This window comes from Eublepharis macularius, chromosome 6, assembly GCF_028583425.1.
Source record: "Eublepharis macularius isolate TG4126 chromosome 6, MPM_Emac_v1.0, whole genome shotgun sequence".
In the NCBI taxonomy this organism is placed as follows: domain Eukaryota; kingdom Metazoa; phylum Chordata; class Lepidosauria; order Squamata; family Eublepharidae; genus Eublepharis; species Eublepharis macularius.
In genome coordinates, this window is record NC_072795.1 from 116,183,552 (window position 1) to 116,210,623 (window position 27,072).

The 27,072-nt window shown below is 42.0% G+C and overlaps 1 protein-coding gene across 1 annotated transcript in view; it reads left to right on the top strand.

Annotated features, from left to right (window-relative positions):
* The window catches only part of CTNNA3 (catenin alpha 3), a 1,107,197-nt gene that overhangs the window by 750,359 nt on the left and 329,766 nt on the right, over window positions 1-27,072 (top strand). The window contains exon 11 of the mRNA XM_054983955.1: window positions 19,872-20,028. Coding sequence (XP_054839930.1) covers window positions 19,872-20,028 — 157 coding nt within the window. The remainder of the gene's footprint in view (window positions 1-19,871; window positions 20,029-27,072) is intronic.

The window sequence follows — 27,072 nt, forward strand, 5'->3', positions numbered from 1 at the left end:
TAGGCATCAAATCTTTTTTCTCAAAATAATACATTACACAAATGGAGGAGAAATTTGCATAGTTTATTATTTTGAGAAACGGGATTTGAATTAAAGATGGGGAAATAACAACAACAAGAACGATAATAATAAATCCTTTTTTGTGCAGGGCTATTTTTGTGCAGTCACATTAAAAATGAAAATCTTTGTATAATTGGTGGTATTAAGAGGAGCTTAGATTCAGCCATAGAAATAGGCTAAGAAAAGGCTTGTTCTTCTGCTCTTGTTAACCGATCTGCCATTGATGTGTAATTTGAGTTTGGTGTAAGCGCATCAAGTAAATCTATATTTAATTAAAACCAAGTCATAGCAGTCAGGCCTTAAGTTTATTTGAAGAGAATTCCTAAATTGCTAACTTTACTTCGGCTGAAGTTAATAGGTCCATCACGCTCATCATTCATTTCTTATCCACATTGTCTCTTCTTTGCCCAGGGCATGCTTTCCATCCAAGCAGAACTAGAAACAAATGATCACAGCTATAGAAGGTGAGGTTGCACCCGAGATAGATCTGGCCATCGTGTTGGTGGCAAAGAATCAGTTTTTGTCGGTATGTAAAGTATCGAGTCTCCTGCAAGTTCAAGGTACACTTCAGTAGAAGAGCTTTGCCTTTTGGATTCTGTTCCAGGCGAGTGGTCTAGTTCATACAAACAGAATATATGGTCGTAAAGCTATTTCTAGTCAGTATTTTTTGGGTTGTCAAATCTGTGTTGGGAAATTTATGGAGATTTGGGGGTGGATCCTGGAGAGGGTGGGGGGTTGAGAGGAAATGGAGTAGGGAATAATGTCAGTCCACCCCTCCACCCCCAAAGCAGCTATTTTCTCCAGAGGACCAGATCTCTGTAGTCTGGAGTTTAGTTGCAATTTTAGGAGATCTCCCAGCTCTGTCTGGATATTAGCATCCCTAATATTACTCCAGACTGCAGAGAAGGATAGCATGGTTGAATGTGCTTGCTTTTAGGAAAGTTTCCCTGCATTTACCCAGCTAGTGCATCAAGGAGCACGCTCCACTACAAGCTTTCTCCATGACAACTCATTTCTACTTACAGGATTTGTTGTTATTGCTATGTAATGGTACAGCACTGCTGAGAATAACTATGGGCCCTCAGATAAAAATTCCATCTGGGGCACCCTCTCACATTTGAAGAAACAGAAACTAAAAGAAGAGGCAAAGCAGGGGAAGGAAACAAAGAGAAAAGTGGAATAAGAATAAAGAGTTAATTCAGTAGGATTCACTTCTCCATTATTTCATCCATCTAAACATTACAAACCAAAGACATAGATACTGGTCTCCTCCCCCCCCCCATATTTGGGAACAGAGGTTTGGAACACATCAATACTTAAGGAACTTGAACAGGAAAAAGTCTCTCTAGGAATCCAAGATTTGGGTCCAGTAACACCTTAAAGACCAACTAGATTTTCTGAATATGAGCTTTCGAGAGTCAAAGTTCCCTTTGTCAGTTGTCTTTGTCAGATATTTGGTATTTGAAGAGATGACCATTTACTACATCATGGGCTGCATCACCTTGCTAAATAGTTGTAAGCAGCCACTTGAGGGAAGTGGCTAGTCAAGCTGGTTCATCTAACCATACGGTGAGGTTCCTGTTACCATGTCCCAGCTGCAAAGTGCAAATTCCAATAAGTGGTGGGAATAATGGAAAATTTGTCTTTAACACATGGCTGGACCTGCTGCTCAAACCCAGCTTTTCCTTTGGTTAGATTGATCCTGTGGTTAGGTGCCAAGCAACCAAGCTGTACCAAATGGTCCTCTGTAAGGCCGTCCCCAGTTAAGCTGATGAAATCCAGACACAACGATTCAATCAAATGGGAAGAATTCTAAATATGTATTGAAGCTCCAGTTTGATGAACAGCTTCAGTCTGGCACAAGATCTTGGAACGTTTCCACTTGAAGTCCAGAGTGTGTGTTACGGGAAGGTGAAGGACCCACAATTCAACTGAGTGACTGCAATAATAAGATAACTCAAGGATGGGAGCACTGAGCTGAAAAATGGCCATAGTTGTGCTTGTGTTTTATTAATACATCTCTCAAACTGCAATGTAATACTGGAAAACAAATCAGTCGATGCAATGGTGATGGTTAGCTTCTTCCCCATACACATTAAGAGATTTCAGACAGGCCAATGTAGCACATAAATTAAAGCAAAAGATAAAATGGCTCTGCCACTTTTGAGCAAGAATGCTTATATGACTCTTCGGGTTCTGGCTTTTGCCAATTGCTGATGAAGACAACAGATTTTGCAGCTGAAACATTAAAAAAAAGATTTGCTGTATTTGCATCTTGCATATTACTGCAGCAGAAGCTTGGACCTCATCCACTGTATTCTGTAGGTAACTATAGCAATGCTTGCCAGGTAAGACAAATGAAAGCCAAGTGTTGGCTCGAAGCAGCCAAAGCTATCCACGGCCTGACTTGATTTTGTCTATTTTTGCATTTACACGCAGTTCCATCCTTTTGCATTGACATCCAAATGCTTATGGTCTCTATCTGCCTCATGCACACACATCTCTCCCCTCAACTCAGAAGTCTGCATAGGAAATATTTGTTTTCAAATTTGCCTAAATGCAAAGTGTTCTCTTGGCACAAACCCCATTCACTTCTGCGAGAATCGCCTGGGAAAATTCCTTGAAGGGACAGAAGGCTGTTCCAGCAGAGCACTTCTAAGTTTGGAGCTCTGCTTTTGATGTTGTCATACTGAAACAATAAGCTTTGTGAGGGTGTAAATACCGTAATGGCAATGTGACAGGAGATGAGGAATGTTCCAGAACCATTTCTTTTCTTGTCTGTATCCTCCCATGACACCCCTGCTAAAAGGTTCATGGGCTTGCTTGAACTATTTTTGTAACTGTTTCAATGAGTGGTTGGACACTTGAGAAGTCAGAGCAAACGTAAGGATTTTCTCCAAATCATAGTAAATAATACTTGAAATTAGAACATGAACATTGCTCAAAATACAGTAAAGCTTGAATTAATGAAATGAACTAAAGAAATTAATCTTCACACTAATCGAGGCTGTTGTATTTCCACTGAAGGCAGACACGTAACTATTTGTTTTGGTCTACTTGCTGGATTACTATGATTTGTACAACAGAGATACCCTTTTCCTTCAATCCATGTGCAGTTGCATAAAATGTGACTACTTTTATATCAAATATTGAAATTAAAAAAAATCCTTTACAGGTTTTGAGGAGAGTCCAAAATAAATCTGGGATATGAATGCAGAGAGGGGTATTTTAAAGGCCAAAGCCTTGTGGTTTGGAGCAGGTTAAAGTGCAGAGACCAAAGCAAACAACAACAATGAATGGTGGGGCAAGCTACATTTGATACTTGGCTGATAACCCTAGATGCATCCCAGCTCAGAGCTTAAGTCTCTCCCAAAATATAGTTCTTAGTGAAGCTTATACTATTGTGGGGTTCCAAATAGTCCTTCTAAATGTAACAACAGAAGAGGGAATATGAGTGGAGAAGAATATTTAAACAATTTAGGCACATGCTTCAAAAAATAAAAACAATGACAAATTTTTGCTTGTATTGCTGTTTGTAATATATTATAAATTTATTTATTTACATATTTATAGTCTACCCTTCTCACTGAGGCTAAAAGTGGATTATTCAGTGTAAGCTGATACAGTCAATATGGAAAGATGTCTAATAAGCAATGTGCTAGGAGTTGGATTACAGAAATCTGAACAAACATAGCATATTAGACATAATACAGAGTGCAAATACAATGCAGAAAAATGGTATTACATCAGTAGAAAATAATGCAGTGGAAACAGGATAATATGTGGAGCCAATAGGTAATATGTCCTCTACAAAGTAGTATAATTCATAGGCCCTTCTAGGGGTGTGCGCTTTGGGTTTCGATTTCGGTTTATAACCTGAATTGCGTCCAATTTGGAATGATTCAGAATTTCCAAATCAGCCCCAACATTGCTGAGTCAATGCAAAAATACCGAAGCAAGGCATCCTGAAGCGCTTCGGCAAACTTCGGAAAGCTTTGGGTAGAGCGGCAGCAGCCTCAGCATTTTTCTTGCTGTTTGCGAACAAAAAGAAAAGCGCTGCTTTCAAGCTTCCTGCAACCTCTTTTTACCCGATGAGAGGGGGGAGGAGGGGGTTCCCTGTTTGCAAACAACAAGAAAAGTGCTGCTTTGAGCTTCCTCCACTGCTTTTTTTACTCAATGGGAGGGGGAGGAAGGGGTCCCTCCCCCCTATCATCAGGGAAAAAATGGTGGCGGGAAGCTTGAAAGAAGCACTCTTCTTGCTCTTTGCAAACAGCAAGAAAAGTGCTGCTTTGAGCTTCTCCCGCCACTTTTTTATGCAATGGGAAGGGGGAAGAGGGGGCAAGAAAAGTGCTGGTTTTTACCCAGTGGTAGGGGGCAAGAAGAGTGCTGCTTTGAGCTCTACTCGAAGCTTTCCAAAGCAGTTTAAATACCTGTTTTGGGCGGGTTTGGATGTCAGTTCTAGGGACTGCAGTCCATGGCAGCAAGCAGTATAGTGTATTGGTTGACCTTTATTTAGAGATACATTTAGTTCATGGGTACATCCATAGATGGGAAAGTTGGCAGGAATGATTACACAGGCAAAAGCACTATTGATATAGGGAGCATCATCTCCCCCCTCCCCTTGAGCAGTTTGCATTTAGGCGCAAAAACCTAAGAAGTTACATGAGAACACAATAGCTTTGTCTAGGCAAGATTACAAAGAAATTGAAGTCTCTTCCTCTCCCATGTGAAATGGTTACATTCTTGTTTTGCAGCTGCAAGGTCAACAGACAGCATACTTTTTACCGATAACAAACTGAGCATGCATCTCTGTGAAAAGCATTAACAAGCAAGGCACTTTTGGTTTTAGACAGGCTAACTTTGATATGAACTTATTATATGAATGCAATGCAACTTAGAACAGTATTAACATGGCATGAGATCAAAACATCAGAGAACACATAAATGGCATGGATGGGTGCATACATGACACCGGATCTTTTTCCCGCTTTGGTAAACCAGGAAGCCCAAATCTTTTGGGAGTGCACTCCTCTAGTCCCTTTTCTTTATAAAGTGCCTTCCTGAACTATTCTGTATAGTATAGCCCTTTTTCCTTTATGAAAAGTCCCTCCTGAGCAGCTTCATTTTACATAGTTTGCAGAATGATAGAAGTGTGGAAGCCCTCCTGACATCTTCAGGCAGGCCATTCCACAAGGCAGGAGACACAACAGTGAATGCATGTGTGTAGGCAGTTGTTAATCTTGCCATTTTGCAGAGTGGCACCTGTAGAAGGCCGTGAACATGCGAATGGAGCTGTCATGGCAGAATGCAGGAGGAGAGGCAGTCATGCAGATATGAGAGATGAAGGCCATGCAAGGCTGTGTAAGTGACCACTAATACCTTGAACAGAACCCTCTAATGGATGGGCAGCCAATGGAGTGACTACAGAATGGTGTAGTGTGCATTCTCTGCCTAGCTCCTGATAATAATTGAATTAAGGCAGTCTGTACCAACAGGAGTCTCTGAGCTGACTAAAAGGGCAGACCAAGTAGACTGCATTACAATAGACTAGTTTCAATATTACCATGGCATGAATCCTCTTGGCTAGATAAGCTAAGTTATGGTAGGGGGCCAAATTGCTGGCTGTCTAGTCTAAATTCTAGCATGAGTTTTCCTTATGATCTTCGTGTTCTTTGCTACTTCATTAACATTTTAAGGTTATACTGACTCCAACTGTGTAACTAATGCCTTGACCTGAGGTGTACACCAGTGACGTGATCAGGCCCAGGATGCCATGCAGGTATAGCAGTTTGATTTGATGTTACTAAGTGGAGAATGTCTCCAGAAATACCTGTGGGTGCCATCTAAGTACTGTGTCAAAATAGAGAGAATATTGTCTGACTCAAACTACATAATGAAATGGACACCTGCCCATATGAACAGGCTCTGACGCCTGCAGGAATGACGTGGTCATCATGCCTGCCTAACTTTAAACTTCCCAGACAAATGCAGTTATTACCTAATTACAGTTCATGTGGATGCAAAATATGGAAATAGCTGGGTCTCTGATTTGTACCCCGCACGTTGTCCCGTTCTGCTTGTAAGAGTCAGGCATACTAAAGTCTGTCCTGAAAGTCACTAAGGCCTGGCTTATGCATACGGGAGAGTGAAGTGGTAGAATATTGAAGTAGTAGAATGGGATGTGCCACTTTCAGACTGCAGGTGAGGGATTTAAGGCTGAATGTCCCTTTGCACAAACCACTCCATCCAAACAGAAAACTAGGACAGCTGGAGGTGAGGGGGACCCTCTCTGCTTCCTGTGCTGGCTTTCTCTCTGCAAGGAACTTTCGTCCTTAGGGGAACATTCCAAAATGTGATCCATTTTCTGCTATCTGAAGTGGCAGCGGCCATTTTACTACCTCATTCCCACCACATTTTTCTGCATGTGCAAATCAGACCTAAATCCATGCCAGGACTCATATAGGCCAAAGGAGGGAAATGGGCTTGATAGTTTGGTTATGTGTGTTTTAAAGAACTCACCTGGGACTTTCTATGCACCACTCTGGCCAAGTTGTTGGAGCGCAACACAAATGTTCCTAATCAAGGCTTCTCCCATCTATTTCCCTATGGACATGCTTGGCATCTCCCATAAAACTTTTTTCTCCTTATATCTCTCCTGTTTCAGGCATAGTTCTGTTGATATGTATTGAAGATTTCCCAACCAAGAATGTGGGTTTATAAATATCTTAAACAAATGAAGAAATATATTATAACACTTACTTCCTCTTCTCTTATGGTACCCAGATAATGGTTTTCTGCTGCTCAGTTCTGCAGGGCTGGCTACTGAGTGCCTCCCTCTCCTTGCTCCTCCATGGGAGATGCTGGCATGAAAGTTTCTGGGTCCCTGAGGCTACACCATGGATCTGCTGCCTCTATATCATTTGAAGAACATTTCTGGCTGCCAATAAGTTCCCCAGCAAACAGCTTGGCTGCAGGGGCTGTGGTCTGGCAACAGGTTTGGAATTAATTTCCACATTGGAAGGAATTCATTGATCTTATATCTTTAGAAAAAATCCTTGGCATGTTGAGAGAGTGGCTGCAGACTGCTTTTTTTAAAAAAAGTTTTGGACTGCTAAATTATACCTCGTTTTTGTTATGATGGAGTAGAATTTGAGGATCATCTAACTTATCTCTCTGTTTTGATTATTTGCAAACCTGTTGGCTCTTGATGGACCAACATGCAAATGGATAATTAGAGGGACATTTATGTTGGCTTTTTCTTTGTGGAACGTGTTCTATTTAAAAAATTAACAAAAATACTGTTCCATACTAGATTTATAAAAATCAAAGACATTTACAGTACAGTCCTATGCAACCTGGTGTAAATTTGCTTACGATGGCACTATCACTGTTCGAAGTCAAGTCCAATCATTTTGTGAAGTTGTGCTGACTGAGAATGTCAATGCGAGCATGCTCACCAAGCCTTGATCAAACTTCCTCAATTACATGCAAAAAGTACTTCCTGACTGGATCGTGTTGTTCCCTAGTGAATTTTGTCACGAACACACTACCACACCAATCATCTTTGTGGCTGATTAGTTGCTGCTTGGTAGTTGCAGTGTGCAGTTACTTTTGCCCAGTTCAAGAATGAAATAATCTCCTGGTCATTTGAGTCATTAAATTAATCGGCTTGCATAATATTCAGGATTGTTTGCTGTTCATCTGTGCAGTTAAATGAGAAACATCTGATAGACTGCAGTGTTTGCTTTTTGCATTCAGTAACATCTGTTTGAGAAATGGTTACAACTTACAAGTTATCTGGGTTCATGGGCAGACACTGAAGGCATACAGAGACTCTAAATAGTAAGCCTCAACTCAAAAAAAATCTCAATTTTTAACAATTTTTTACTATGTGCCTTTTTAAAAATGGGAAGTGAAGGGATGGGAGAGGTGGTGTGAAAGTCTAATTGTGCAAGGAAACAATTCAGTTATGCCAACAGACATGTACACATTCATTTGGATGCATCCAAACAGCATACCCAACAACTGGCCTCATGCTTGCAATCTGCAAGCAGGATGTGAATCAGCAGTGCTGGTTGTCAAGCTTTACCTAGTTTTGATCAAAACATATTTAAAATATCAATTAGAATCAATATAACACATTACAACCATATTGGTTACTTATGTTCTAAAAGAAACACTGTCTTTGAATTTGATGACATCTTAACATTCTTGCACATGTATGTGGTCTGAATTTTGTACCAGGATGGTAAGCTCAAGAAGCCGCATCAGCCATGCTAGGAGTGATTGGACACCTGTGTGGGAATGTCCTCTTCTTGGAATCCATGTGAAAAATTATTATTGTTGTTATTGTAATTCCTTATTTATATGCTACCTTTCTCCCTACTGGGGACCCGTAATTATCCTGAGTGTCAGATAGTTAGGTGAATAGTCCTCCAGTGGCACCTTAGAGACCAACAAGAACTTCAGAGTATAAACTGTCTGAAATGTAAGGTGCCTGAAGAAGGGAGCTATTAGCTTTGAAAGCTTACACTCTGAAAATGCTGTTGGTCTCTAGCATGGGACTAAAATCCTGCTGATTGTCATAGGTAATGAAATTATGAAACAGCTTGAATCGACTGGAGCAATTTCAGTAAATCAGTTTGAATTTAGTGCTTTTCTGCCTCCCATCTCTCTAATTTTATATTGTGACTAGAGATGGGCATGAACTGGAAAAAAACCAAACCATACGGTTCGTGGTTCGTCAAATTTCACGAACCACAAACTTTCACGAACCTGCCCCTGGTTTGCAAACCAATTCATTTGGTTCATGAAAATATCACACCCAGGTCAGAAAATCATCACTTCCAGGTCAGCAGAAGGCCACTTCTGGGCCAGCAGAAGATCACTTCCGCGTCAGCAGAAGGTCTGCAGGAAGTCCATCCCCTGTTGCCTAGGAAACTGATTGATTGGCACCAGGCTGTCTGCAGTGATGAACCAAAAACGAACCAAATGAACCAGCCTAAAAGTTCGTGGTGGTTTGTCAGAAATGGGATCTGATGAACCATGGTTCACAAACCACGAACCGGCCTGGTTTGTGCTTAATTTTGGTTCGTATTTCAGTTCATGCCCATCTAATTGTGACACAGATTGGTTATGGCCAGATCACTAGATAATAAGATTGGGTCAGGGACATAGGCAGTCATACTGTAACCATATCTAGACTGCCAACTCTGGGTACGTATGGTCAAAAGGTAGAAGTAATGTTTGATAAATGATATTAACCGACCTGCATCTCTATTATTATTATTATTATTAACATTATTTATAGTTTGCCTTTCTTATTGAGGCTCAAGGCGGATTACGCAGTGTGTGTCCGTACTGTCAGTTTCAAAGACATTTCAACAAACAATGTAATAAGGTATATAAATGCAAATTTGCAAAGATTTAAGACCAGCAGAAATCCAGTACAGAAACAGAGCATACAGTGCATAGTAGTAAAGTCTATAGCACCTATCACTTTACTAATGCATGTCTTTGGGACCACTTCCCTACCGTACAGCCCTCATATCTGAGTAAAAAGGCCTCTAATTCATATGAACTGGCACAATGCATGAAAGAAGTTTCTTATTTGCTTAATTATTTCAGAATAAGACTAAGGATACAGTTTGACAAGAATCCATCTATGTGCTACATATGGTGTAATTTTGCGAAATCTGCAAGACCATCCTAATTTGTTCCTAATGGATTTTTCTTCTTCAGTTCCATACCAATCCAAGCCCTAAGGCCACTTCACTCATGAGAAATATTCTACATAGATATTCCTTTTATGCCAGACTGAGCCCTCAAGCTGGCAGTTGCCTATCTATATTTGAAAAGTTCAGTGTTTGCAGTGAGTTTTATTTAGATACCATTAGAAACATGCAAAAACGGTTGTTTGATGCAGATGGCACTTTCCTTCATTGAATGCACAGTTTGGTTCAGACTGCTATGAAGGGGCAAAAATGTCAACATCACGGCTATAGGACAGATGTTCAGCTCGATCCTGTGCTTCTCTACCGAGAAAGAAATTCTGCCACGTTCAGTGGGACTCTCCAGAAGTGCATGGGAACTCAGCATGACGCAGAATTTATTTACTGGTTACTTGAATCAGTATTAGCACCAGTAGTTAAACAAATGGATCTTTCTAAAGGCCAGGCCAGCTGAGAAGCTGGAAGTTTCCTGGATGGACCTCACCCTGTCCCCCCATTCTTTGTTCAATTTTCATCTATGCAGGGCTCAATTGGAACTGCGATGTGAGCGGAGATATTTGTTTTATTTATTAACTTCATTTATATCCCACCTTTCCTACTAATGGGGACACAAAATTACTTACACTGTTCTCCATTCTCCATTTTTATTGCCACAACAACCCTATGAGGTAGGATTGGCTGAGAACTCTGATCTGCTAACCACTACATCATGCGTTCTCCAGTTAACACTTCCCTGTGCCATGTTCCCAACTTGACATGAACCGGGAGTGAGGGGCATTTTTAGGTGTATATTTGCCACAATGGGACAAACACTGCTTCCGTGGAGCCCTTTCAATTGGAGAAATTAGTGCAGGGGGAAGGATTATCCCTTTGTGCTGTGGTCCAATTTGGAATTAGGTCCCTCCTTTCCTGAAAACTGAATTTTAAAAACTGCACAGAGCTCCCCACTCATGGATCCCCCAGTGTCTTGTCTGCTTGGCCTTCAGTTTTCCAATCAAGACAAAAAAGAGGGAAGGAGGTCCTTAAATTGAAAAGAAACACAACTGTGTGTTGTTTACAGTATCGATATAAAGGAGGAGTTGCAGGACTTCTGGTGCAGACTAAATCATAAGATCTGCATTACTGAAGCAGCAGAGGCTAGCGCAGGTGGCTCATGATGTATTCATGGCTGAAACAGCTGATACAGGCTAGAACCTGACTCCAGGGTCACAGCTGTGGGATCCTGGTTCCAAGAGCATAATAAGACACTCCTGCCGCCTCCTAGCCAGCCCCTAGGCTAACTGTTGTGCCTTTGTCGACACTGCATATGTATCTCGTGAATAGGATATTGAAAGTGATGAACCAAGATTGCTCTAGGCAAATTATATAACATATACTAGCAAGCTAACATAGCCTGTCCTTTCACTTCATGTGCGAATAGGTTGCTAAATTGTTCGCTGAGGTGGGGGGGTGGGAATCTAATGTTAAATAACAGTAGTATTGTGTTCAGGCTGCTTCAAATGCCTGGCAGTCCATTACTTCAAAGCCAGTTAAGTGAATTGAGAGTAGAATTACTTTGGAAAGCTCTTCCAGGAGCTATAGTAGGAACAGAATACCTCCCCCCCCACACACACACTTTTTTGCAATCCTGACTGTTGGTCTATTTTAATTACAAATAAATACTCTCTGGATTGTTTGTAGACATAGTTCAGCATAGATTCCTGTGAAAATCACAAGCTGTACTTTGGGGTCTGTGGCAGACCCCTTTTCCCCAACAGGAGGAAAGGCTGGCAGGCAACTGGCTCTTGCTGTGAGTTCAGCACCAGGTGGAGAATGAAGAAGCAGGCTAGGGCGTGTGGCCTGTGGGGTGAGAATTGTGGGGAGAGGAGGCAAGGGCTGGGGCTAGAAGTGGGAGAGGGTGTTAAAGGGCTGGCTGGGCATCAGCCAAGGTTGGACAAAGAAGGAGGGGAGTGAGGGGAGTCCACCTGTTGGGAATTAGTGATGTAAACTAGGATTGTTATGGGGTGGGGAATCTCTTTTTCTGAAGTCCTCTTTTTAGATATAGCCATTGATTCCTCTCATTCTGTTCCCCCCCTCTTTTAAGAGCAGAATTTCTCTTTCATTTCTCTTTGAAGAGAAACTAAGGTGCCCTTTTGTAACTTCAGCCCTTACAATTGTTTTATCTTATACACCCCAGGGTGGTGCTCTAGCAAGTAGATAGGAAAGCTTGAGAGTACATTGGCTGCCTCTGAGCATCTATAGAATGAAATCCTGAAATTTTGCAGAACCTCCTTTCCTGTCTGTCCTCTCTTTCAAATTATCTTTGATAAAAAAAGGAATTGATTAGAAATGGACTACAAGTTCCTAAAAGGGGGGGGGTGGATTTCAGGGGGGGAAAGGGTAAAGAAGAATTAATAGAAATTCTCTTAGCAATCCTAAAACTCATGGCAGCCAGGTACTAAGACTGTGGGAACTAGGAATCAATAACCTGAGACACAGAGAGTGGAACCATACCTGAGTGTGGCTTATTCCTTGGAAAGGAAGGATGTCTTGGATTCATGACTTCTCCGTAGCTTGCTGAGAGCTCCAACGTTACAGGGAACCCAAGCTGCCAGGGCCACACCCACAGGGTCTGAGCCAGTCTAATCCATAAGCATTGCCTCCCCAATCCGAATAGCACTGTGTCCCCCATCATCCCACACACTTCAATTTTTGGAGCTTGGTGATCTGCCCAAAAAGAGGCCTGATCACCCTCTGGTTGTCAGTGATCCATCACCCGTGAAACCGTCAACATAGTTGACCCTCATCATTCCTGAGAAATCTGTTCCTAGGATCACTATAAATGGCAAAATCCATGAAAACTGGGAGACACGGAATTCACTGCCTTCCAGTAGCAGAAAAACCACATTTCTCACAAATGTGATGCTTATGATGACAGTGTGGTAGGAGTGAAAACAGGCTAGAGACATGACAATAATATCAATAAAGTGCTAACAAGCATTTTATTTCTGCGCATTACATTTCCCCCTCCTCTTGCCACACTTTTTGGCAACATAACACTTTGTTTAAAAAGTCATGCTATATCATGAGGTCAGCCCAAGCCCAAATTATAACTGAACTAAGAGAAGCTTGTTCTTCTTGGACTCCCATCCACCTATCCTCCCACTGTCTGCTGCTATACTAGTGCCAGTAGGGAGGGAGGCCTGTGAAGACTCTCTCCTTTCTTCCTCGCTGTCTTAAATTATCTATAGCAGCATTCCATGTGCATGGGAACTCTGGAAATTGTAGTCCACCTATCAGTATGCCAAAGTATTGATGTGGATACAGGCTTAGAAAGGAAAGGTCAAAAAGTAGTTAGAGTGACCATATTACTGTGCAAACTCCAGGTTAGGCAAATTGCTTTGAATAGGCTTAAACTGTTTGTACTGATCAGTGTTGCAGTTAAGGGAGTTACAGAAACAAATGAGGAAGAAGTGCTTATGTTCTCTCACCAAAGGAAGTAATAGAGAGAGCTCTCATCACTGATTCATTTATATTGGAGGTGGCACTGAAGCAGTCACTGGAATCTAGATCTCTCCCATGTATGATCATCAACAATTAGAATACGGAGTTTTGATGATGAATTCATGATGTATGCAGTTATTTACCCATTTTTAGGATTATGGCTCCACTAAAGGGACAGTCTTGCAGCATTATCTGGTATCTGTGTAAAAACCAAAACTTCAGTTCTCATTAGGGATGTGCACCTAAAAAAGAAAAAAAAATCCAGGAAATTCATATCCTGGTTTTGGGAATATCTTGAAAAAATCCCAGATTCTTTAAATCCGGAAAATATTCTCTGATCCAGTTGACATATCAGAGAATCCCAGATTTATTTGGCTATTATTCTCTAAGGGTAAAATTATCTGGGGGCTATCTGGGGGACTGGGGAGCATTTTTCAAGAAAACCCCACCAAATTTGTTTGTAACCATCTCCTGACTGTCGCCTAAAGATGCTCCAAGTTTCAGGAAGATTGCACTTGAGGTCCAGTTAGATGGTCCCCTGAAGAAAGTGCCCCCAGCCACTCTCTTTTATTCTCTATGGGGAAAACTTTCTTATGGCTATCTATGGGGCTAGGGGGGATTTTTTAAGAAAACACCGCCAAATTTGCAGAGAATCTACTCCTGACTGTCTTCTAAAAACTATCAAAGTGGTCTCTGGAGTCCAGTTCTATAGGCCACTGAATAAGGTACCCCCAGGCTGCTTTGTTCCTTTGGGGGAAACATTTCCAAGCAGGGTCTCAGTCAGAAACACACAGGGGCAAGACTGTCAGTAGCCAAAGGCACACTCCCAAATATAACCTCAACTCTGAGAATGCCCAACAGAACCAAACTATGGATGGATGGAATGGATGGATGGAATGGACCCCAGAACCAAAGGGAATCAAGAGGACCCACATCAAACCAGAGAATCATGTCAAAACAGAGAATTCTAGCCAAACCAAACTGAAGCAAGGGATACTGTTGCAGCTTAGCTCAACTGAGAGCCAAACTACATGTGACGTCTTACACAGGTTGGACACTAGTCGGCTTCCCTCAAGTTTTGATGGGAAATGTAGGCATCCTGGTCTTGCAGCTATAATGGAGAGCCAAGCTGTAAAACCAGGGCGCCTACATTTCCCATCAAGACTTGAGGGAAGCTGACAAGTGTCCAACCTGTGTAAGGCGTCACTTGTAGTTTGGCTCTGAGCCAGTGTCACTCACAGAAACCCGGCAAATAAGGAGAGATCTTACACAGATTAGCCATTCCCTTCCTCTCCCTCCTGCCTCACTCCCCCTCCCCCTCCCCTCCCCCTTCCCCACTCAGAGAAAAAACGGGAGAAGCCCAGGAAGAAGCCAGCCAAAGGCTGAAGCATGTGTCCCAGATTTACCTGGATTTATCCAGGGGGTCTTGATCTGGGTTGCCGTATCAGAGCTGGGATTCTCTGACTTGATTGGGGAAAGCCAGATTTAGCTGGATTGGCAAAAACCTGGCTTTTCCCCTGGATCTGGATTGCATACTCCTAGTTTCCCCCCCAATGAATGTTTTTCTTTGGATGAAATTTTAAGAGGAGGGGATTCAATGGTATTTTTTTAAATGATGTCATAGATTTAGAGAAGCTGGAATATTGTCCCAAAGTGAAGAAAGAACTGTTCATTTTGACCATGATGCACTCCTCCCCAATATATGAGCAGTACACGCTTCTGTGTGCTATGAGGAAGGGAGGGGTTTAGAGAGTTCAACTTCTGACAGATTTCCCTCATGACCATGGAATCCTAGGCCAGAATAGTTCCAACTTTCAAAAAGGGTTTCCTGGCCTATGAAAAGTACTGCACCAGGAAGAAAAGAAACGGCTCATGGTCATCATGCCACCTGTGATTCCTCCAATCCCATCTTTGTATCCTGATTAAAAAGCTGATTCAGCAGAACCTCAGAAAATGGATAATGTTACATTTGATGAGGAGACGCTGCTTGTACCTGTTTTTAATTATAAGTAAGGTGTGCTGGTCCAGGAACTTATTTAGTTTGCCTGAGAAAGTAGATGGTGGCTAAGATTTTATAAAGAAAAACTTTCAAAAAGTATTTATATGGAGCTTTTACATCCGTGAAGATGACTCTTGATAATTTTTTTTAATATTTTGAGTTAGTATATTATAAAAGAACAAACATACACTAGGTCCAATATATGGGTATAATGGAACAATATCACTTTTAATGATATTGCCCGAATTAGGGGTCTCTCTAGGCAATACATTTCTGCATGGGCATGCACTGGTTTTAATGTGGGCTCTGTAGTCACATGTCAGCTGAAGGAAACCACTTCTTTTTTTGTTGGTTGTTTTAAAAAAATAGAGCTCAAACAAGCTCAGAACCGCACCTCAAAGGGAGGGAGAGCGCCTGCCTTCCCTCAAGCCCTTTTTCCTGTGCAAGAACAGCATTGCGGGGGGGGGGGGTTGATTTGCTGACTTTGCCACTCTGCATGGAGAATCTACACACAGATCCTCCACATGCAGCTGCAAAAGCAGTGATGTAACTCCCCTCACATGCAGTTTTAATGTGAGAAAACAGCATTGGGGAGGGCAGGATCCTTTCCTTTCCTCCCACTGAGGTGTCATTCTGAAAGTGTTTTAAAAAGAAACAGCTACCCATAGCTGACATATGACTGCACAGAGCATGTTAAAATCAGTGTATGCCCATGGAGAAAAGGATTGTCTAGAGAGACCCTAGGGCATTATCTGTTGTGAGGCTGGTACTTCGGAAAGTCTTCCCAGAATGAGGATTTGATCCCTGGTTTTGGAAGGCACGTAAAAACATTTTATTTCAGAGGGACGATATTCATGATTTTCACCTATCTTCAGTGTTGTAACTCTGCTATGTTGTTATTTTAATTTTTATTGCTGTCTGTGTGAGCCGTCTGGAGTCTCAGGAGCAAAAGTGGAATAAAAGGTTTTGAAGAAATAATTCCAACTATATTGCACTATTTTATATGCAATAATATGTGTATGGTAGAAGTGAAATAAACCTCAAGCAGAATTAGTCCACCTCCCCTGCAATTAGGGCTGCTCCACAGGGATATGTTAACAGATCGGCAAGGCATTTAACAGCAGGTGCAGGTACCCAGCAAATATGCTTATGCAAACCTGTGCCCATGGGAAGCTTTGGATTAGTCCTGTAGTATATAGGCAAAGAACAAACTTTGTTAAAAGGAGAGCTGAGACATAGGAGGAAGTTGGAATAAAAGCTGCTCCCCCAGCAGATATCTCATGTTGGTGATTCAATCATATTGTTCTGGTTTGTAATTGTATGATTGTATTAAAATTAAAATGTATTAATTAAACCAAAATGAATACACATATGTGTATGTTCATCTGTTCATGTAGCTGAATGTCCTAGGAGACTTTGTCTTATTTATTTATTTAATATCCTGTCTTTCTTCCCAATGGGGACCCAAAGAAGCCTACATTACTCACCTGTCCTCTATTTTATCCTTACAACAACCCTGTGAGGTACATTAAGCTGAAAAGGTCACCCAACAAGCATCCATGGCAGACTGGGAACTCAGACCTGGGTCTCCCAGGTCCTAGCTTGACCCTTTAACCTCTTGAATATACTGGGTCTTATCCAGGGCTTTTTTTCAGCTGGAACACGGTGGGACGGAGTTCTGACACCTCTTGAAAATGGTCACATGGCTGGTGGCCCCGCCCCCTGATCTCCAGACAGAGGGGAGTTGAGATTGCCCTTGCAGAGGGCAATCTAAACTCCCCTCTGTCTGGAGATCAGGGGGCAGGGCCACCAGCCATGTGACCATTTTCACCGAGGGCAATTTAAACTTTAAAAAACTCCCCACTTGTTCCACTGACCCAATGTGATGTCATTGTGCAGTCCTGGGAGCGTGCACACACTTTGCGCATGTGCATGTGGTACCAGGGGCACCACTTCCCACCAAGAGTTGTCCCCTGTGCTGGCAACCCACTGAGTTCCACCACCTCTTTTCCCAGAAAAAAAGCCCTGGTCTTATCCATTATGTATTTATTTAAAAACAAGCAGATTCTACTTTGATAGAAATAGAAAATTCTATTCTACTTTGTTAGAAAGTATTTTAACTGCTTTCAAAGCTTAGAACTCAGATATGTAATGCCCCTTTGATTATGTTTAAATCAGAAATTTCTTCTTCTATTATGTTTGCTGAATAAAGTGCATCATAAATGCCAGTATGATGCAGGATATGGCTTGCCAGTTTTTAATTTTCAGCCTATTTTTCTTTCTTATTTATCCTGTTTGTCAAATGCAGCTTTATTATGAAAAGCTCTATTAGAAATGGAAGATTTACTTTCAAACCAAATCGCTTTTTAACTGATTTGGAGTTCTATGTTTTAACGAACCATTACCTAGGAATGTCTCTGAGTATGAGATATTTCTTAAATAGAAAATGTTTCCATTCTAAGGTCTGGTGTTTTGGTATGCACTGACAGTGCAATTGTAAGCAAAGCTACACCCTTCTAAGCCCACTGACCTCAAAGGTGTCATTCCATTTATGAGTGTGCTGTAAGACTGGAAGCAATTTAACTTCCACTGAAATTCTGGAAGCTTTCCTCTCTCAGTAGGAGAACAATTCCCTATTGAACGGGAAAAAGGGAATGTACACACTGCATCTTTTATTTAGTGGCTGTGTAATTTATTCACCTTTTGTTTCCATTGTGCCTAGTCGTGGTATAATGTCTCCGTGCTAAAACTGTGTATTATTTGTATTCTGAGGAATGCAGCACTCTATGTGCAAATGATAGTTTAGGCTAATTGAGAGCTAGTTTGGTGTAGTGGTTAAGAGTGCAGGACTCTAATCTGGAGAGCGGGGTTTGATTCCCCACTCCTCCACGTGAAGCCAGCTGGGTGACTTTGGGTCAGTCACAGCTTCTAGGAGCTCTCTCAGACCCACCCACCCCACAGGATGATTGTTGTTGTGGGGATAATAATAACATACTTTGTAAACCACTCTTGAGTGTTAAGTTATCCTGAAGGGCAGTATATAAATTGAATGTTGTTGTTGTTGTTGTGTCTGTTTATACAGCTTCCACTCTAAGCCTTAGGGTGGGCCACAACAGTTTTAACAGGTAACAACACCAGATGAGGCAAATCAACTTAGTTTTCTGTGTCTACTTTAAAAGAGTCACTTGATCTATGCAATACTGCACTGACAAAATTAGATTATTCATTAATTAAGTAATGGTCTTCCATATTGCAGAAATGTTAATGACTAGAGGTCTTAAGATGAAATAGGATGGGAAACAGGCACCAAGTGTCTGCTTGCTCAGTGTTGGATCTAGTGACTCCTTTTCTGTAAATGAGGAGTCCAATGGAAGAAGACTCCTTCCATTGGAGGAACGCTTAACCAGGGCCGGATTAAGGCATGCAGATAACATAAACTATGCCACCTTTAAAAGGCCTCATAGCATTACCCACAAAAATCTGTATTAGTAATTTTCTTGTATTTTGAGAACTATTGTGGTGTGAGGGTTAGAGTGTCAAATTAGGATCTGGGGGACCCAGGTTCAAATCCCCATCCTGCCATGGAAGCTGGCTGGGTAACCTTGGACCTGTCACACACTCTCAGCCTAATCCACCCTTTTGTGAGGGTAAAATGGAGGACAGATGAATGATGCAAACTGCTTTCGGTCCCCATTGGGGGAAAGGCAGGGCATAATTTAAATAAATAAAATAACCTGAGGCTTCTTAGCTTGTGCATAGCATATCCTGCCCCCAATGTTGATCCTGGGATTCAAGCAACCTCCAAAGAACCTCAGTGAGCACAATGGGGGGCTCTGCACTGGGAGAGAGGAACTGGCAAAAACCAAACTTTCTTCTGTGATGGAAGTGCCCTTGCACTGAGTGGGGAAGTATCATAGGATCCAACCCTCTGAGCCAGAATCAGCAGCATATTAAGGCCAAGTGGGATTGCACTGCCCCTTTTTGATCTGATCTGATCCCAGACATGCATTGGTTATCCTCAGTGATAGCATAGCAAAGGAACAGGCAAGCCTCTTCTTCATCTGGCAGCAGGGGTTTTTTTTCTGGGAAAAGAGGTGGTGGAACTCCATGGGTTGCCCTTGGAGAAAATAGTCACATGGCTGGTGGCCCCGCCCCCTGATCTCCAGACAGAGGGGAGCTTAGATTGTCCTCCGCACCGCTGAGCGGCGTGGAGGGCAATCTAAACTCCCCTCTGTCTGGAGATCAGGGGGCGGGGCCACCAGCCATGTGACCATTTTCAAGAGGTTCCATAACTCTGTTCCACCGCATTCCCGCTGAAAAAAAGCCCTGTCTGGCAGGTTAACATGGTGGTGTAGAGGGTAGGGCACTTGAATCTCACTACCGAAGTCCTCAGTTTGAGAACTTGCTATCTTACAGGGTTTTTTTAAGTTGCCAGGATGGTGTTACGAGAATTCTTGTATTTCTTCTTTGTGGCCTCACTGAGACTTCAGGTATTATATTTGTAGGAACACTGGAATGCAGTTAATGCTTTTCAGATTGATTTTATATCTTTTTTCTTTTTTTTACATTTGGTATATATCTTTTTCTTTCCCACATAGGTTGTCAATGCTGCTTTAGCTCTTGCTGCCAGACCCAAAAGCCAGGTGGTGAAAAGCAACATGGACATGTATAAGAACACATGGGAGAATCACATACGTGTGCTCACTGAAGCCGTGGATGACATTACAAGCATTGATGATTTTCTTGCTGTATCAGGTGGGCTGCTTTTGATCTCATTTTTCACTCTTTGAGATACCTTTCTCTCTTTTTTGAAAATGATTATTTGAGAGATGACACAATCCCTTAGGAGGCTGCATTATATCATCCAACCTCCAGTATCTAGCCAGGTGTGAAATTAGTGTGAGGGAAAGTGAATCTGAAGACTGAGGAGTGCAATTGCTGCCAGTCCCTGAAGGAATGTGCAGAAGATATCAGAGGCTGCCTCTTCCTCCTTTCACCTCACCTTCTGCTGGGGCAAAACACCGTCTGCCTTGAAGCATGCTCCCCATCAGTGGCACAGCCTTCAGTGAAAATTAGCTCCACCGCCAGGCGGGCTCAGACACTCTCACATTTTACTCCCACTAAAAGAAAAAGCAAATTAGTAGACTCGACTCGACTTGGGTTTTAAGCAAAAGGTAATTATAATTCTAGATGATGGAGGGAAAGGAGTGCGCTGGAAGAGTTGTTCAGGCACAAGGAACATGGAATGGCAAGTGGCGCAGTACATTTCAGAAGCCCCTGTGCAAACTGCTCGGATAATACCAAGTAGTAGTGAGCGCGAGACGGTGTCCTTCATATCCAATCAAGCTAAAAAATGTCTCCAGCCTGGAGACATTCCTTCATCGCCATGCATGTCCTCCCAGTAGGATACAGGAGTAAGCTTCGGAATTATGTACCTTTCCTATATGAATTATGAAGTGAACACGGGCCTTTCAAGGAGCATTGGATCCACTTTGGGGTGTGCGCATTTCAGGAGGATTCATGCATGATTCCAGAACCTCTGCTCATGGGTGGAACTACCATCTCTGGATCTCTGTGACCCTGATTAATTTCCCCAGAGGAGTCTTAGGTCTCAGCAGCCAGAGTATGTCCCTTCTCTGCTCCAGGAGGAAGAGCTGGGTAGAGTCTTTGTCTCTGGCAGGGCAATGGCCTCCCCCTCCTCAGCCTTCCTTATACATTAAATAGCATGAGCAGCGCTGAGCAGCTGTCCTGTGGGAGAAGCTTAGCATAAAAACTCCCTCAGGGCTAAGATCCAATTTTGAAAAGCTTATTCTAAGCACACAAGAAATAGACACATGAGAGGAACTGGGGAAGAGAAATGCAGATCTTAGAAGACAAAATAAAGTTCAATTGCTGGCTAATTCTAAACATAGATGTATTCTCTAGTCTTTAAAGTGTCTTTGCAGATGGGCCAAACATTCCAACTTCCTTCTCTCTAGTCCTTAATTTAGAGGCTCCGTAGGAAGGAAGGAGTTTGTCTTGGATCCTATCTAGGGGAGGGGATAAGGCAAATGTTCCCCCTAAAAAGGTTTAGACCTATGAATTCTTTCCCCAAGCATCATGTTAGTTTTGCACTTAGCACTTCTGTTGCTGGATGCAAAGCTAGGAGCCAGATGGAGATGCAGTGTGGGAGTGGAAAAAGTGTCTTGAGTCTTACTTGGTAGGGAATTTTTCCATAATGGGTTTTCATAATTGCCTCCGGGCCAGGTGGTGTGGGTAAAAAAAGGTAAAGGTAGTCCCCTGTGCAAGCACTGAGTCATTACTGACCCATGGGGGGACATCACATCATGATGTTTTCTTGGCAGACTTTTTATGGGGTGGTTTGCCATTGCCTTCCCCAGTCATCTACACTTTACCCCCAGGAAACTGGGTAGTCATTTTACCGACCTTGGAAGGATGGAAGGCTGAGTCAACCTTGAGCCGGCTACTTGAACCCAGCTTCTGCCAGGATCGAACTCAGGTCATGAGCAGAGCTTGGACTGCAGTACTGTAGCTTACCACTCTGCGCCACGGGACTCATGGTGTGGGTAAGTGTGTCTCCAATTGTAACACCAGGATGGTCTCCAGTGAGTCTTCCTCCATCAGGAAACATGAGAGGAAAAGGGCAATGGAACCCTGTCAAGGGTTGTTTTGTCCAAGAAGGAACAACAATTAAAATAATAAAGAACAGAATGAACATTACTTACCTTTATCTTCATCTTTAAGGACATTTTTCAGCAGTTGGATCTTGGGACTTTGTGCTAAATAGGAATTGTACACTCTTTAATATTATATTATGTATTGTATTTGTATAGGAAGGGTTTATATATTGTATAAATGTTTATTGTAGTATTTATTTATATTTATATAACACTTTAGCACTGTGCAGTTTAAGAAAAAGAAAAATATAAAGAAAAATTATAATACTATTAGAGAATTTATACGTGTGTTTCCTCCGAATAGGGGTTTTCTTGTATTTGTAGTGGTAACAGTTCCAGAGGAGCCCTTGTTTTGGTTGTTTTCAGCCACCAAGGTTCAGCAACTTTCTTGTGCTTGCCCAGCAACTTCCAAAATGTTGACTGGGAGCTCAGTGGGCACTCTTTTCTTAAACATATGGGTGTTGTTTTTTATTGTTTGGGGGAGTTTTAATCCCCAATTTTTTCTTGTAAGATTTCTGACTTTTTGGCAAACTTCCTCCATATTTGTAGAGAAATTCCTACCTATCTTTCCCGAACTCCATTTTGCTGATCTATTAACATATGCACTTTAGGACCCAGTTTGGAATTATACAGAGAGACAGACCATTGAATGCTGGGATTATCAGGACAAACCTTAGATTCTATACCATTCATGCATACTGCATCTGTGGAATTGCCAATTGCTAATGTCCCTGCACATGACACAAGACCCTTTCAATGGCTGGGGGAAATAATTGACATTTCATCCCCTGTAGCCTCTGCAGTTCCCTCCTGGGTCCCTATTAGTGCCTTTTCCATGGATTTATGCAATGACGACTCCAGTATTATTGAACAGGCACTGTATTTGTAGAGATAAATGGGTCATTAAGCTACCATTTGGTATCTTGTAGCATGAATACTATTGGCCAGCTGCAGAAAGGCTTATCCACAGAGTTTGGTTTAATATGGCTCAGCAGCAACTGGGAGAACAATAAATAAAGGATATTTAGAAGAATTTCTTAGCAAGGCAAGTGGATATATTAAATTCCATAATCTGCACTTTCACACTATGATATATTTTGAAGTGCTTCCTAAATTGAACAAATATACTATACCAAATCCACATTTTCAAAAAGTCTCAAAGAGATATACATATTAGTCATGGAAAATGTACTGTAAAATAGTGTTCACTAAAGATGTATTCCATATAAATTCAGTGTATCGATTGCATTAGATGGTTTTCTGCAAGGTCTTTGTCCTTTCTGCATTTAAAGAGGGGATGCCAACTGACTCCCTTATTCCTTATACATTATGAATCTCTCTGCCGTAACATCTTTGGGAGGCTGTGTGTGACAGCTTAAAGGTCATTCTGGAGATGTCCCTATTATTTCAGTGAGAGGCTCTGGGGTTATCTACGTGTTTCTTTATCTCTTGCAGTAAATTATGCCTATGCTGGACACTGCCCTGAATTATTTTGTGACAGAGTACAACCATAAATTCTACAAGTTTTCCTCACCAGAATTCACTGGAAGCCCACACTGGGAACACAATACCGTACTACAACACATGACACATAAATGCAATTTTAGAAGGGCAAGAAAAGGTGATGGTGCAACATTATAGCACCTGTGGACATTTCTTGGTTAGAGCCTGAATAGATCTGCTCAACAGCAACAGAGTTAGTTTCATTACCAGTGACTGGAAAAAGTGGCCATGTTGGAACAGACCAAAAGATCTGGTCATCTAGCAACCAGCCCCCAGCAAGAAACTCCAGACATACTGGAAGGATATAGCAGAGTAATCTGGGGGAAAATGGAGTCAAATAAGAGAACTTTGTATGGTTGTATAATTCCAGGGGGAGACGGTGCTGTGTCTGTGTTTTACTTCGTACTGGTATTGGGCATGAGAGTGGATGTGAAGGAGCAACAACCCATCAGGATATGATAGCCGACCCCTACTGAAACTAGTTAGCCCTGTGGCTCCAAGTGGTAAGCTGCAGTACTGCAGCCCAAGCTCTGCTCACAACCCGAGTTCGATCCTGGCAGAAGCCGGGTTCAAGTAGCCGGCTCAAGGTTGACTCAGCCATCCATCCTTCCGAAGTTGATAAAATGAGTACCCAGTTTCCTGGGGCTAAAGTATAGATGACTGGGGAAGACAATGACAAACCACCCCGTGAAAAGTCTGCCATAAAAAGTCTGCCAAGAAAACATTGTGATGTGATGTCCCCTCCCCCCCTAGTGTCAATAAAGATTCAGTCCTTGCACAGGGGATTACCTTTTTTTACCTACTGGAACTGCAGAAGGGTAGAGTCACCTTATTCAGGCTTCCAACAAGACCTTCTGAGCCTCGTACATTTGCATGTTCAGGCCCTGCTCAAAGGAGAGAATTATCCCTGGCCATATGACTGGCCATTTGGCTTTGGAAGCCAGAGGCTCAGGGATCCCTGCAATAAATTCAACTATACCCTGAAGCCCTGGTTCGACCAGAAGTTTACAAAACTAAATATGAATGTGTGTTCGCGTGTAGAGTGCCTCTTTGGGGAAACGGCTGGGCTGGGCTGAGGTTGATGTGTTCATATGTATCACTGAGTATACACTTAAGGCTGGCCATATTTTGTGCTGATTAGACACATCCTTTATATGAGGCAACTGGGTCTCAGTTACTTCAGAGGGAGGCCTGGGATGAGTCTGTTTGTGTGAAACGGAATACCTTTGGGGGACTGTGGCATGCTGATTAATTATCCAAACTGCTTCATCTCTTTAAAGAGTGCAGCACATGCTTTTTATGTGTGGAATTTCAATGATGACTCTGACATGGAATGCTTTTTCTCAAAACGATCAAGTACCTTCCAGCTCTCGGCATAGACGTTACTCTGGAGATCAGGATTTATGTGTCTCAGGAGAGACAGAAAATAAATGTCAGTGCACCCTCGGTAGTGCTGGTGCTGAACTTTACTCTGCACTACATCATTTTACCACTCAACACTAATTTCTGCATTTGCACGCCTTGATAGCAAAGTGTCTTAAGAATCTTGCATGACTATCCCAATTAATGAAGCATCCTATTTTTAGATTATCTTTCATTTAAAATGGGAGAGCATGGTATGTGCTGAAATTATGAATAATTGCGTCACCAGAGACCTTTAACTGTTCCAACTGAACGTTACTTCTCTGTTTTCCTCAAGACTGTTCAAGACCGTTCTTGTCCAGAATCTCTTTACAAATTGGATATAACCAGAAGCAATATTCACAGATTTTTTTTTCTTGGAAAAGACTGCAGGTTTCAATTCAAAGCAGCAGGCTTGGAGCAAATTTTAGTTTGGTTTGAAATGAACCCCTTTGGGAGCAAATTTTATAAAGCCCCCCCCCCCCCGCCCCCCGGTAGTTCACACTACTCTGGCTTCTCTGCAGTTTTCAATCTCCACCTGGCCCATTTTTATCACTTTTACAAAATCTTATGTTGGTTATTTAAAGTTTGACTAATTCCTAGTTTTTATTATCTTGTATTAATTTTTCCTTTTTTAAAGCTGGTTCAGGTGAAGAGATGCATGCAAACGTGCAATGATGTATTCCAGCCCCTGTCTCTGCCTCACTGCCTGGGGTGGGGGAGTCACTATTTCTCTCTCTCTCTGCCCCTCCTTCTTCAATAGCTACCACTGAGGCAGCACTGGGAGCTGGTTGGTCCTGCCCCTGCTTAACTGCCTCCAGGCTGCCCTCCATGTCAGGTGTGCCCTGCCCGGAGTGGGTGTTGCTACTTCCAGGTTGCTGGGGAGCTGGCTGGGCCCATTGTCAGCCTCCCCTGTTATCCAAATGAGATATCCTTGTAAGCTGGGGGGAAGTAGCAACAAGGAGAAGCTTGAGAGAGGAGGGATAATTTAGAGATCTTTTAGTCTATGTATACGGGGATTGTCACAGCTAGAGAACTGCTTTCAATAAACAGACAGATATCTCAAACAAACAGGGAATCTTTATTGAAAAGAACAAAATCAGTAGCATGCAACACATTCACACAACATACAACACGCATTCAATGCTAACCAGGAAAGAGAGTAAAAGTCAGGGGATAATTACCATCTAGATGTTCAAGAGAGAGAGGGAGAGCGATGAGTGATGAAAAGCTGGCACTTCAAGGCTGAAGGACTCAAATGGAGTTTGAGGGTGGAATGCTGGATCTAAGCATGCATGCACTTTGGGGAAGAGGGGCAGCCTACTTTATACCATGGATCCTACCTTGGGGCATGAGTGCATCTTCTACCCCAAAACCAAAGGTTCGAGTGGTTGGTCCCAGGGCAGGACAAAGGATTGCAAAGTTGTCTCCAGTAGAGATGGGCATGAAATGGGAAAAAACCTGAGTTCATCTTCGTTCTTCTGTGCCTCCACACATGGGGACTGCGCAGGCGCAGGCCAGCCGCCGGAGAATTTTCTATAGCTACTATGGCTCCGAAGGGGCTGTTTGTCGCGCGCCTCAGCGACCGTTTTCCCGCCCAAATGGTCACATGCTCCTCCAGCGACCAACGGCCCCTTCCCTCAGTTCTCTTTGAAAAAAATTTTTTTTTTATTGGGTTAGAATCCGTTATTTTTACATTACATTCAATTTTCCCCAAATTTTTCATTTCTAACCCCCTCCCTTTCCCCCCCTTTTGCTGACTTCCAACAGCTTTCCCACCCTTTGTCCCTTTTCCCTTACTTCTATTAAATTCCTCTATCTAAAACAAATATACATTCTCCATTATACTAAGCAGTACATCCTTAACTACTTTTCTTGTTATATACCCAAACTGTAAATCTTTGTTTCCATCTTGGATAAACAATTTATCCCATTTTCCAGTTTTAAATATTTCTATATATCATAAACCTATATATCATAAACCATAAAAATCTTACATTTAATTCAAACAATTTGACTTATTCTCTATAAATTACTCATTGTATCTTTTTATGGTAATTCTATATAGCTCATCACATAGTCAATCAATTTGACTCTTCTGTACATTCAGTTTGGTGCATTATACAAATCTTATCAAAGAAAGAAAATATTGTTGGTTACTCAATCCTTGTATTTAAACCTTATCATTAATTATTTTCTATCAATATTCTATCTATTA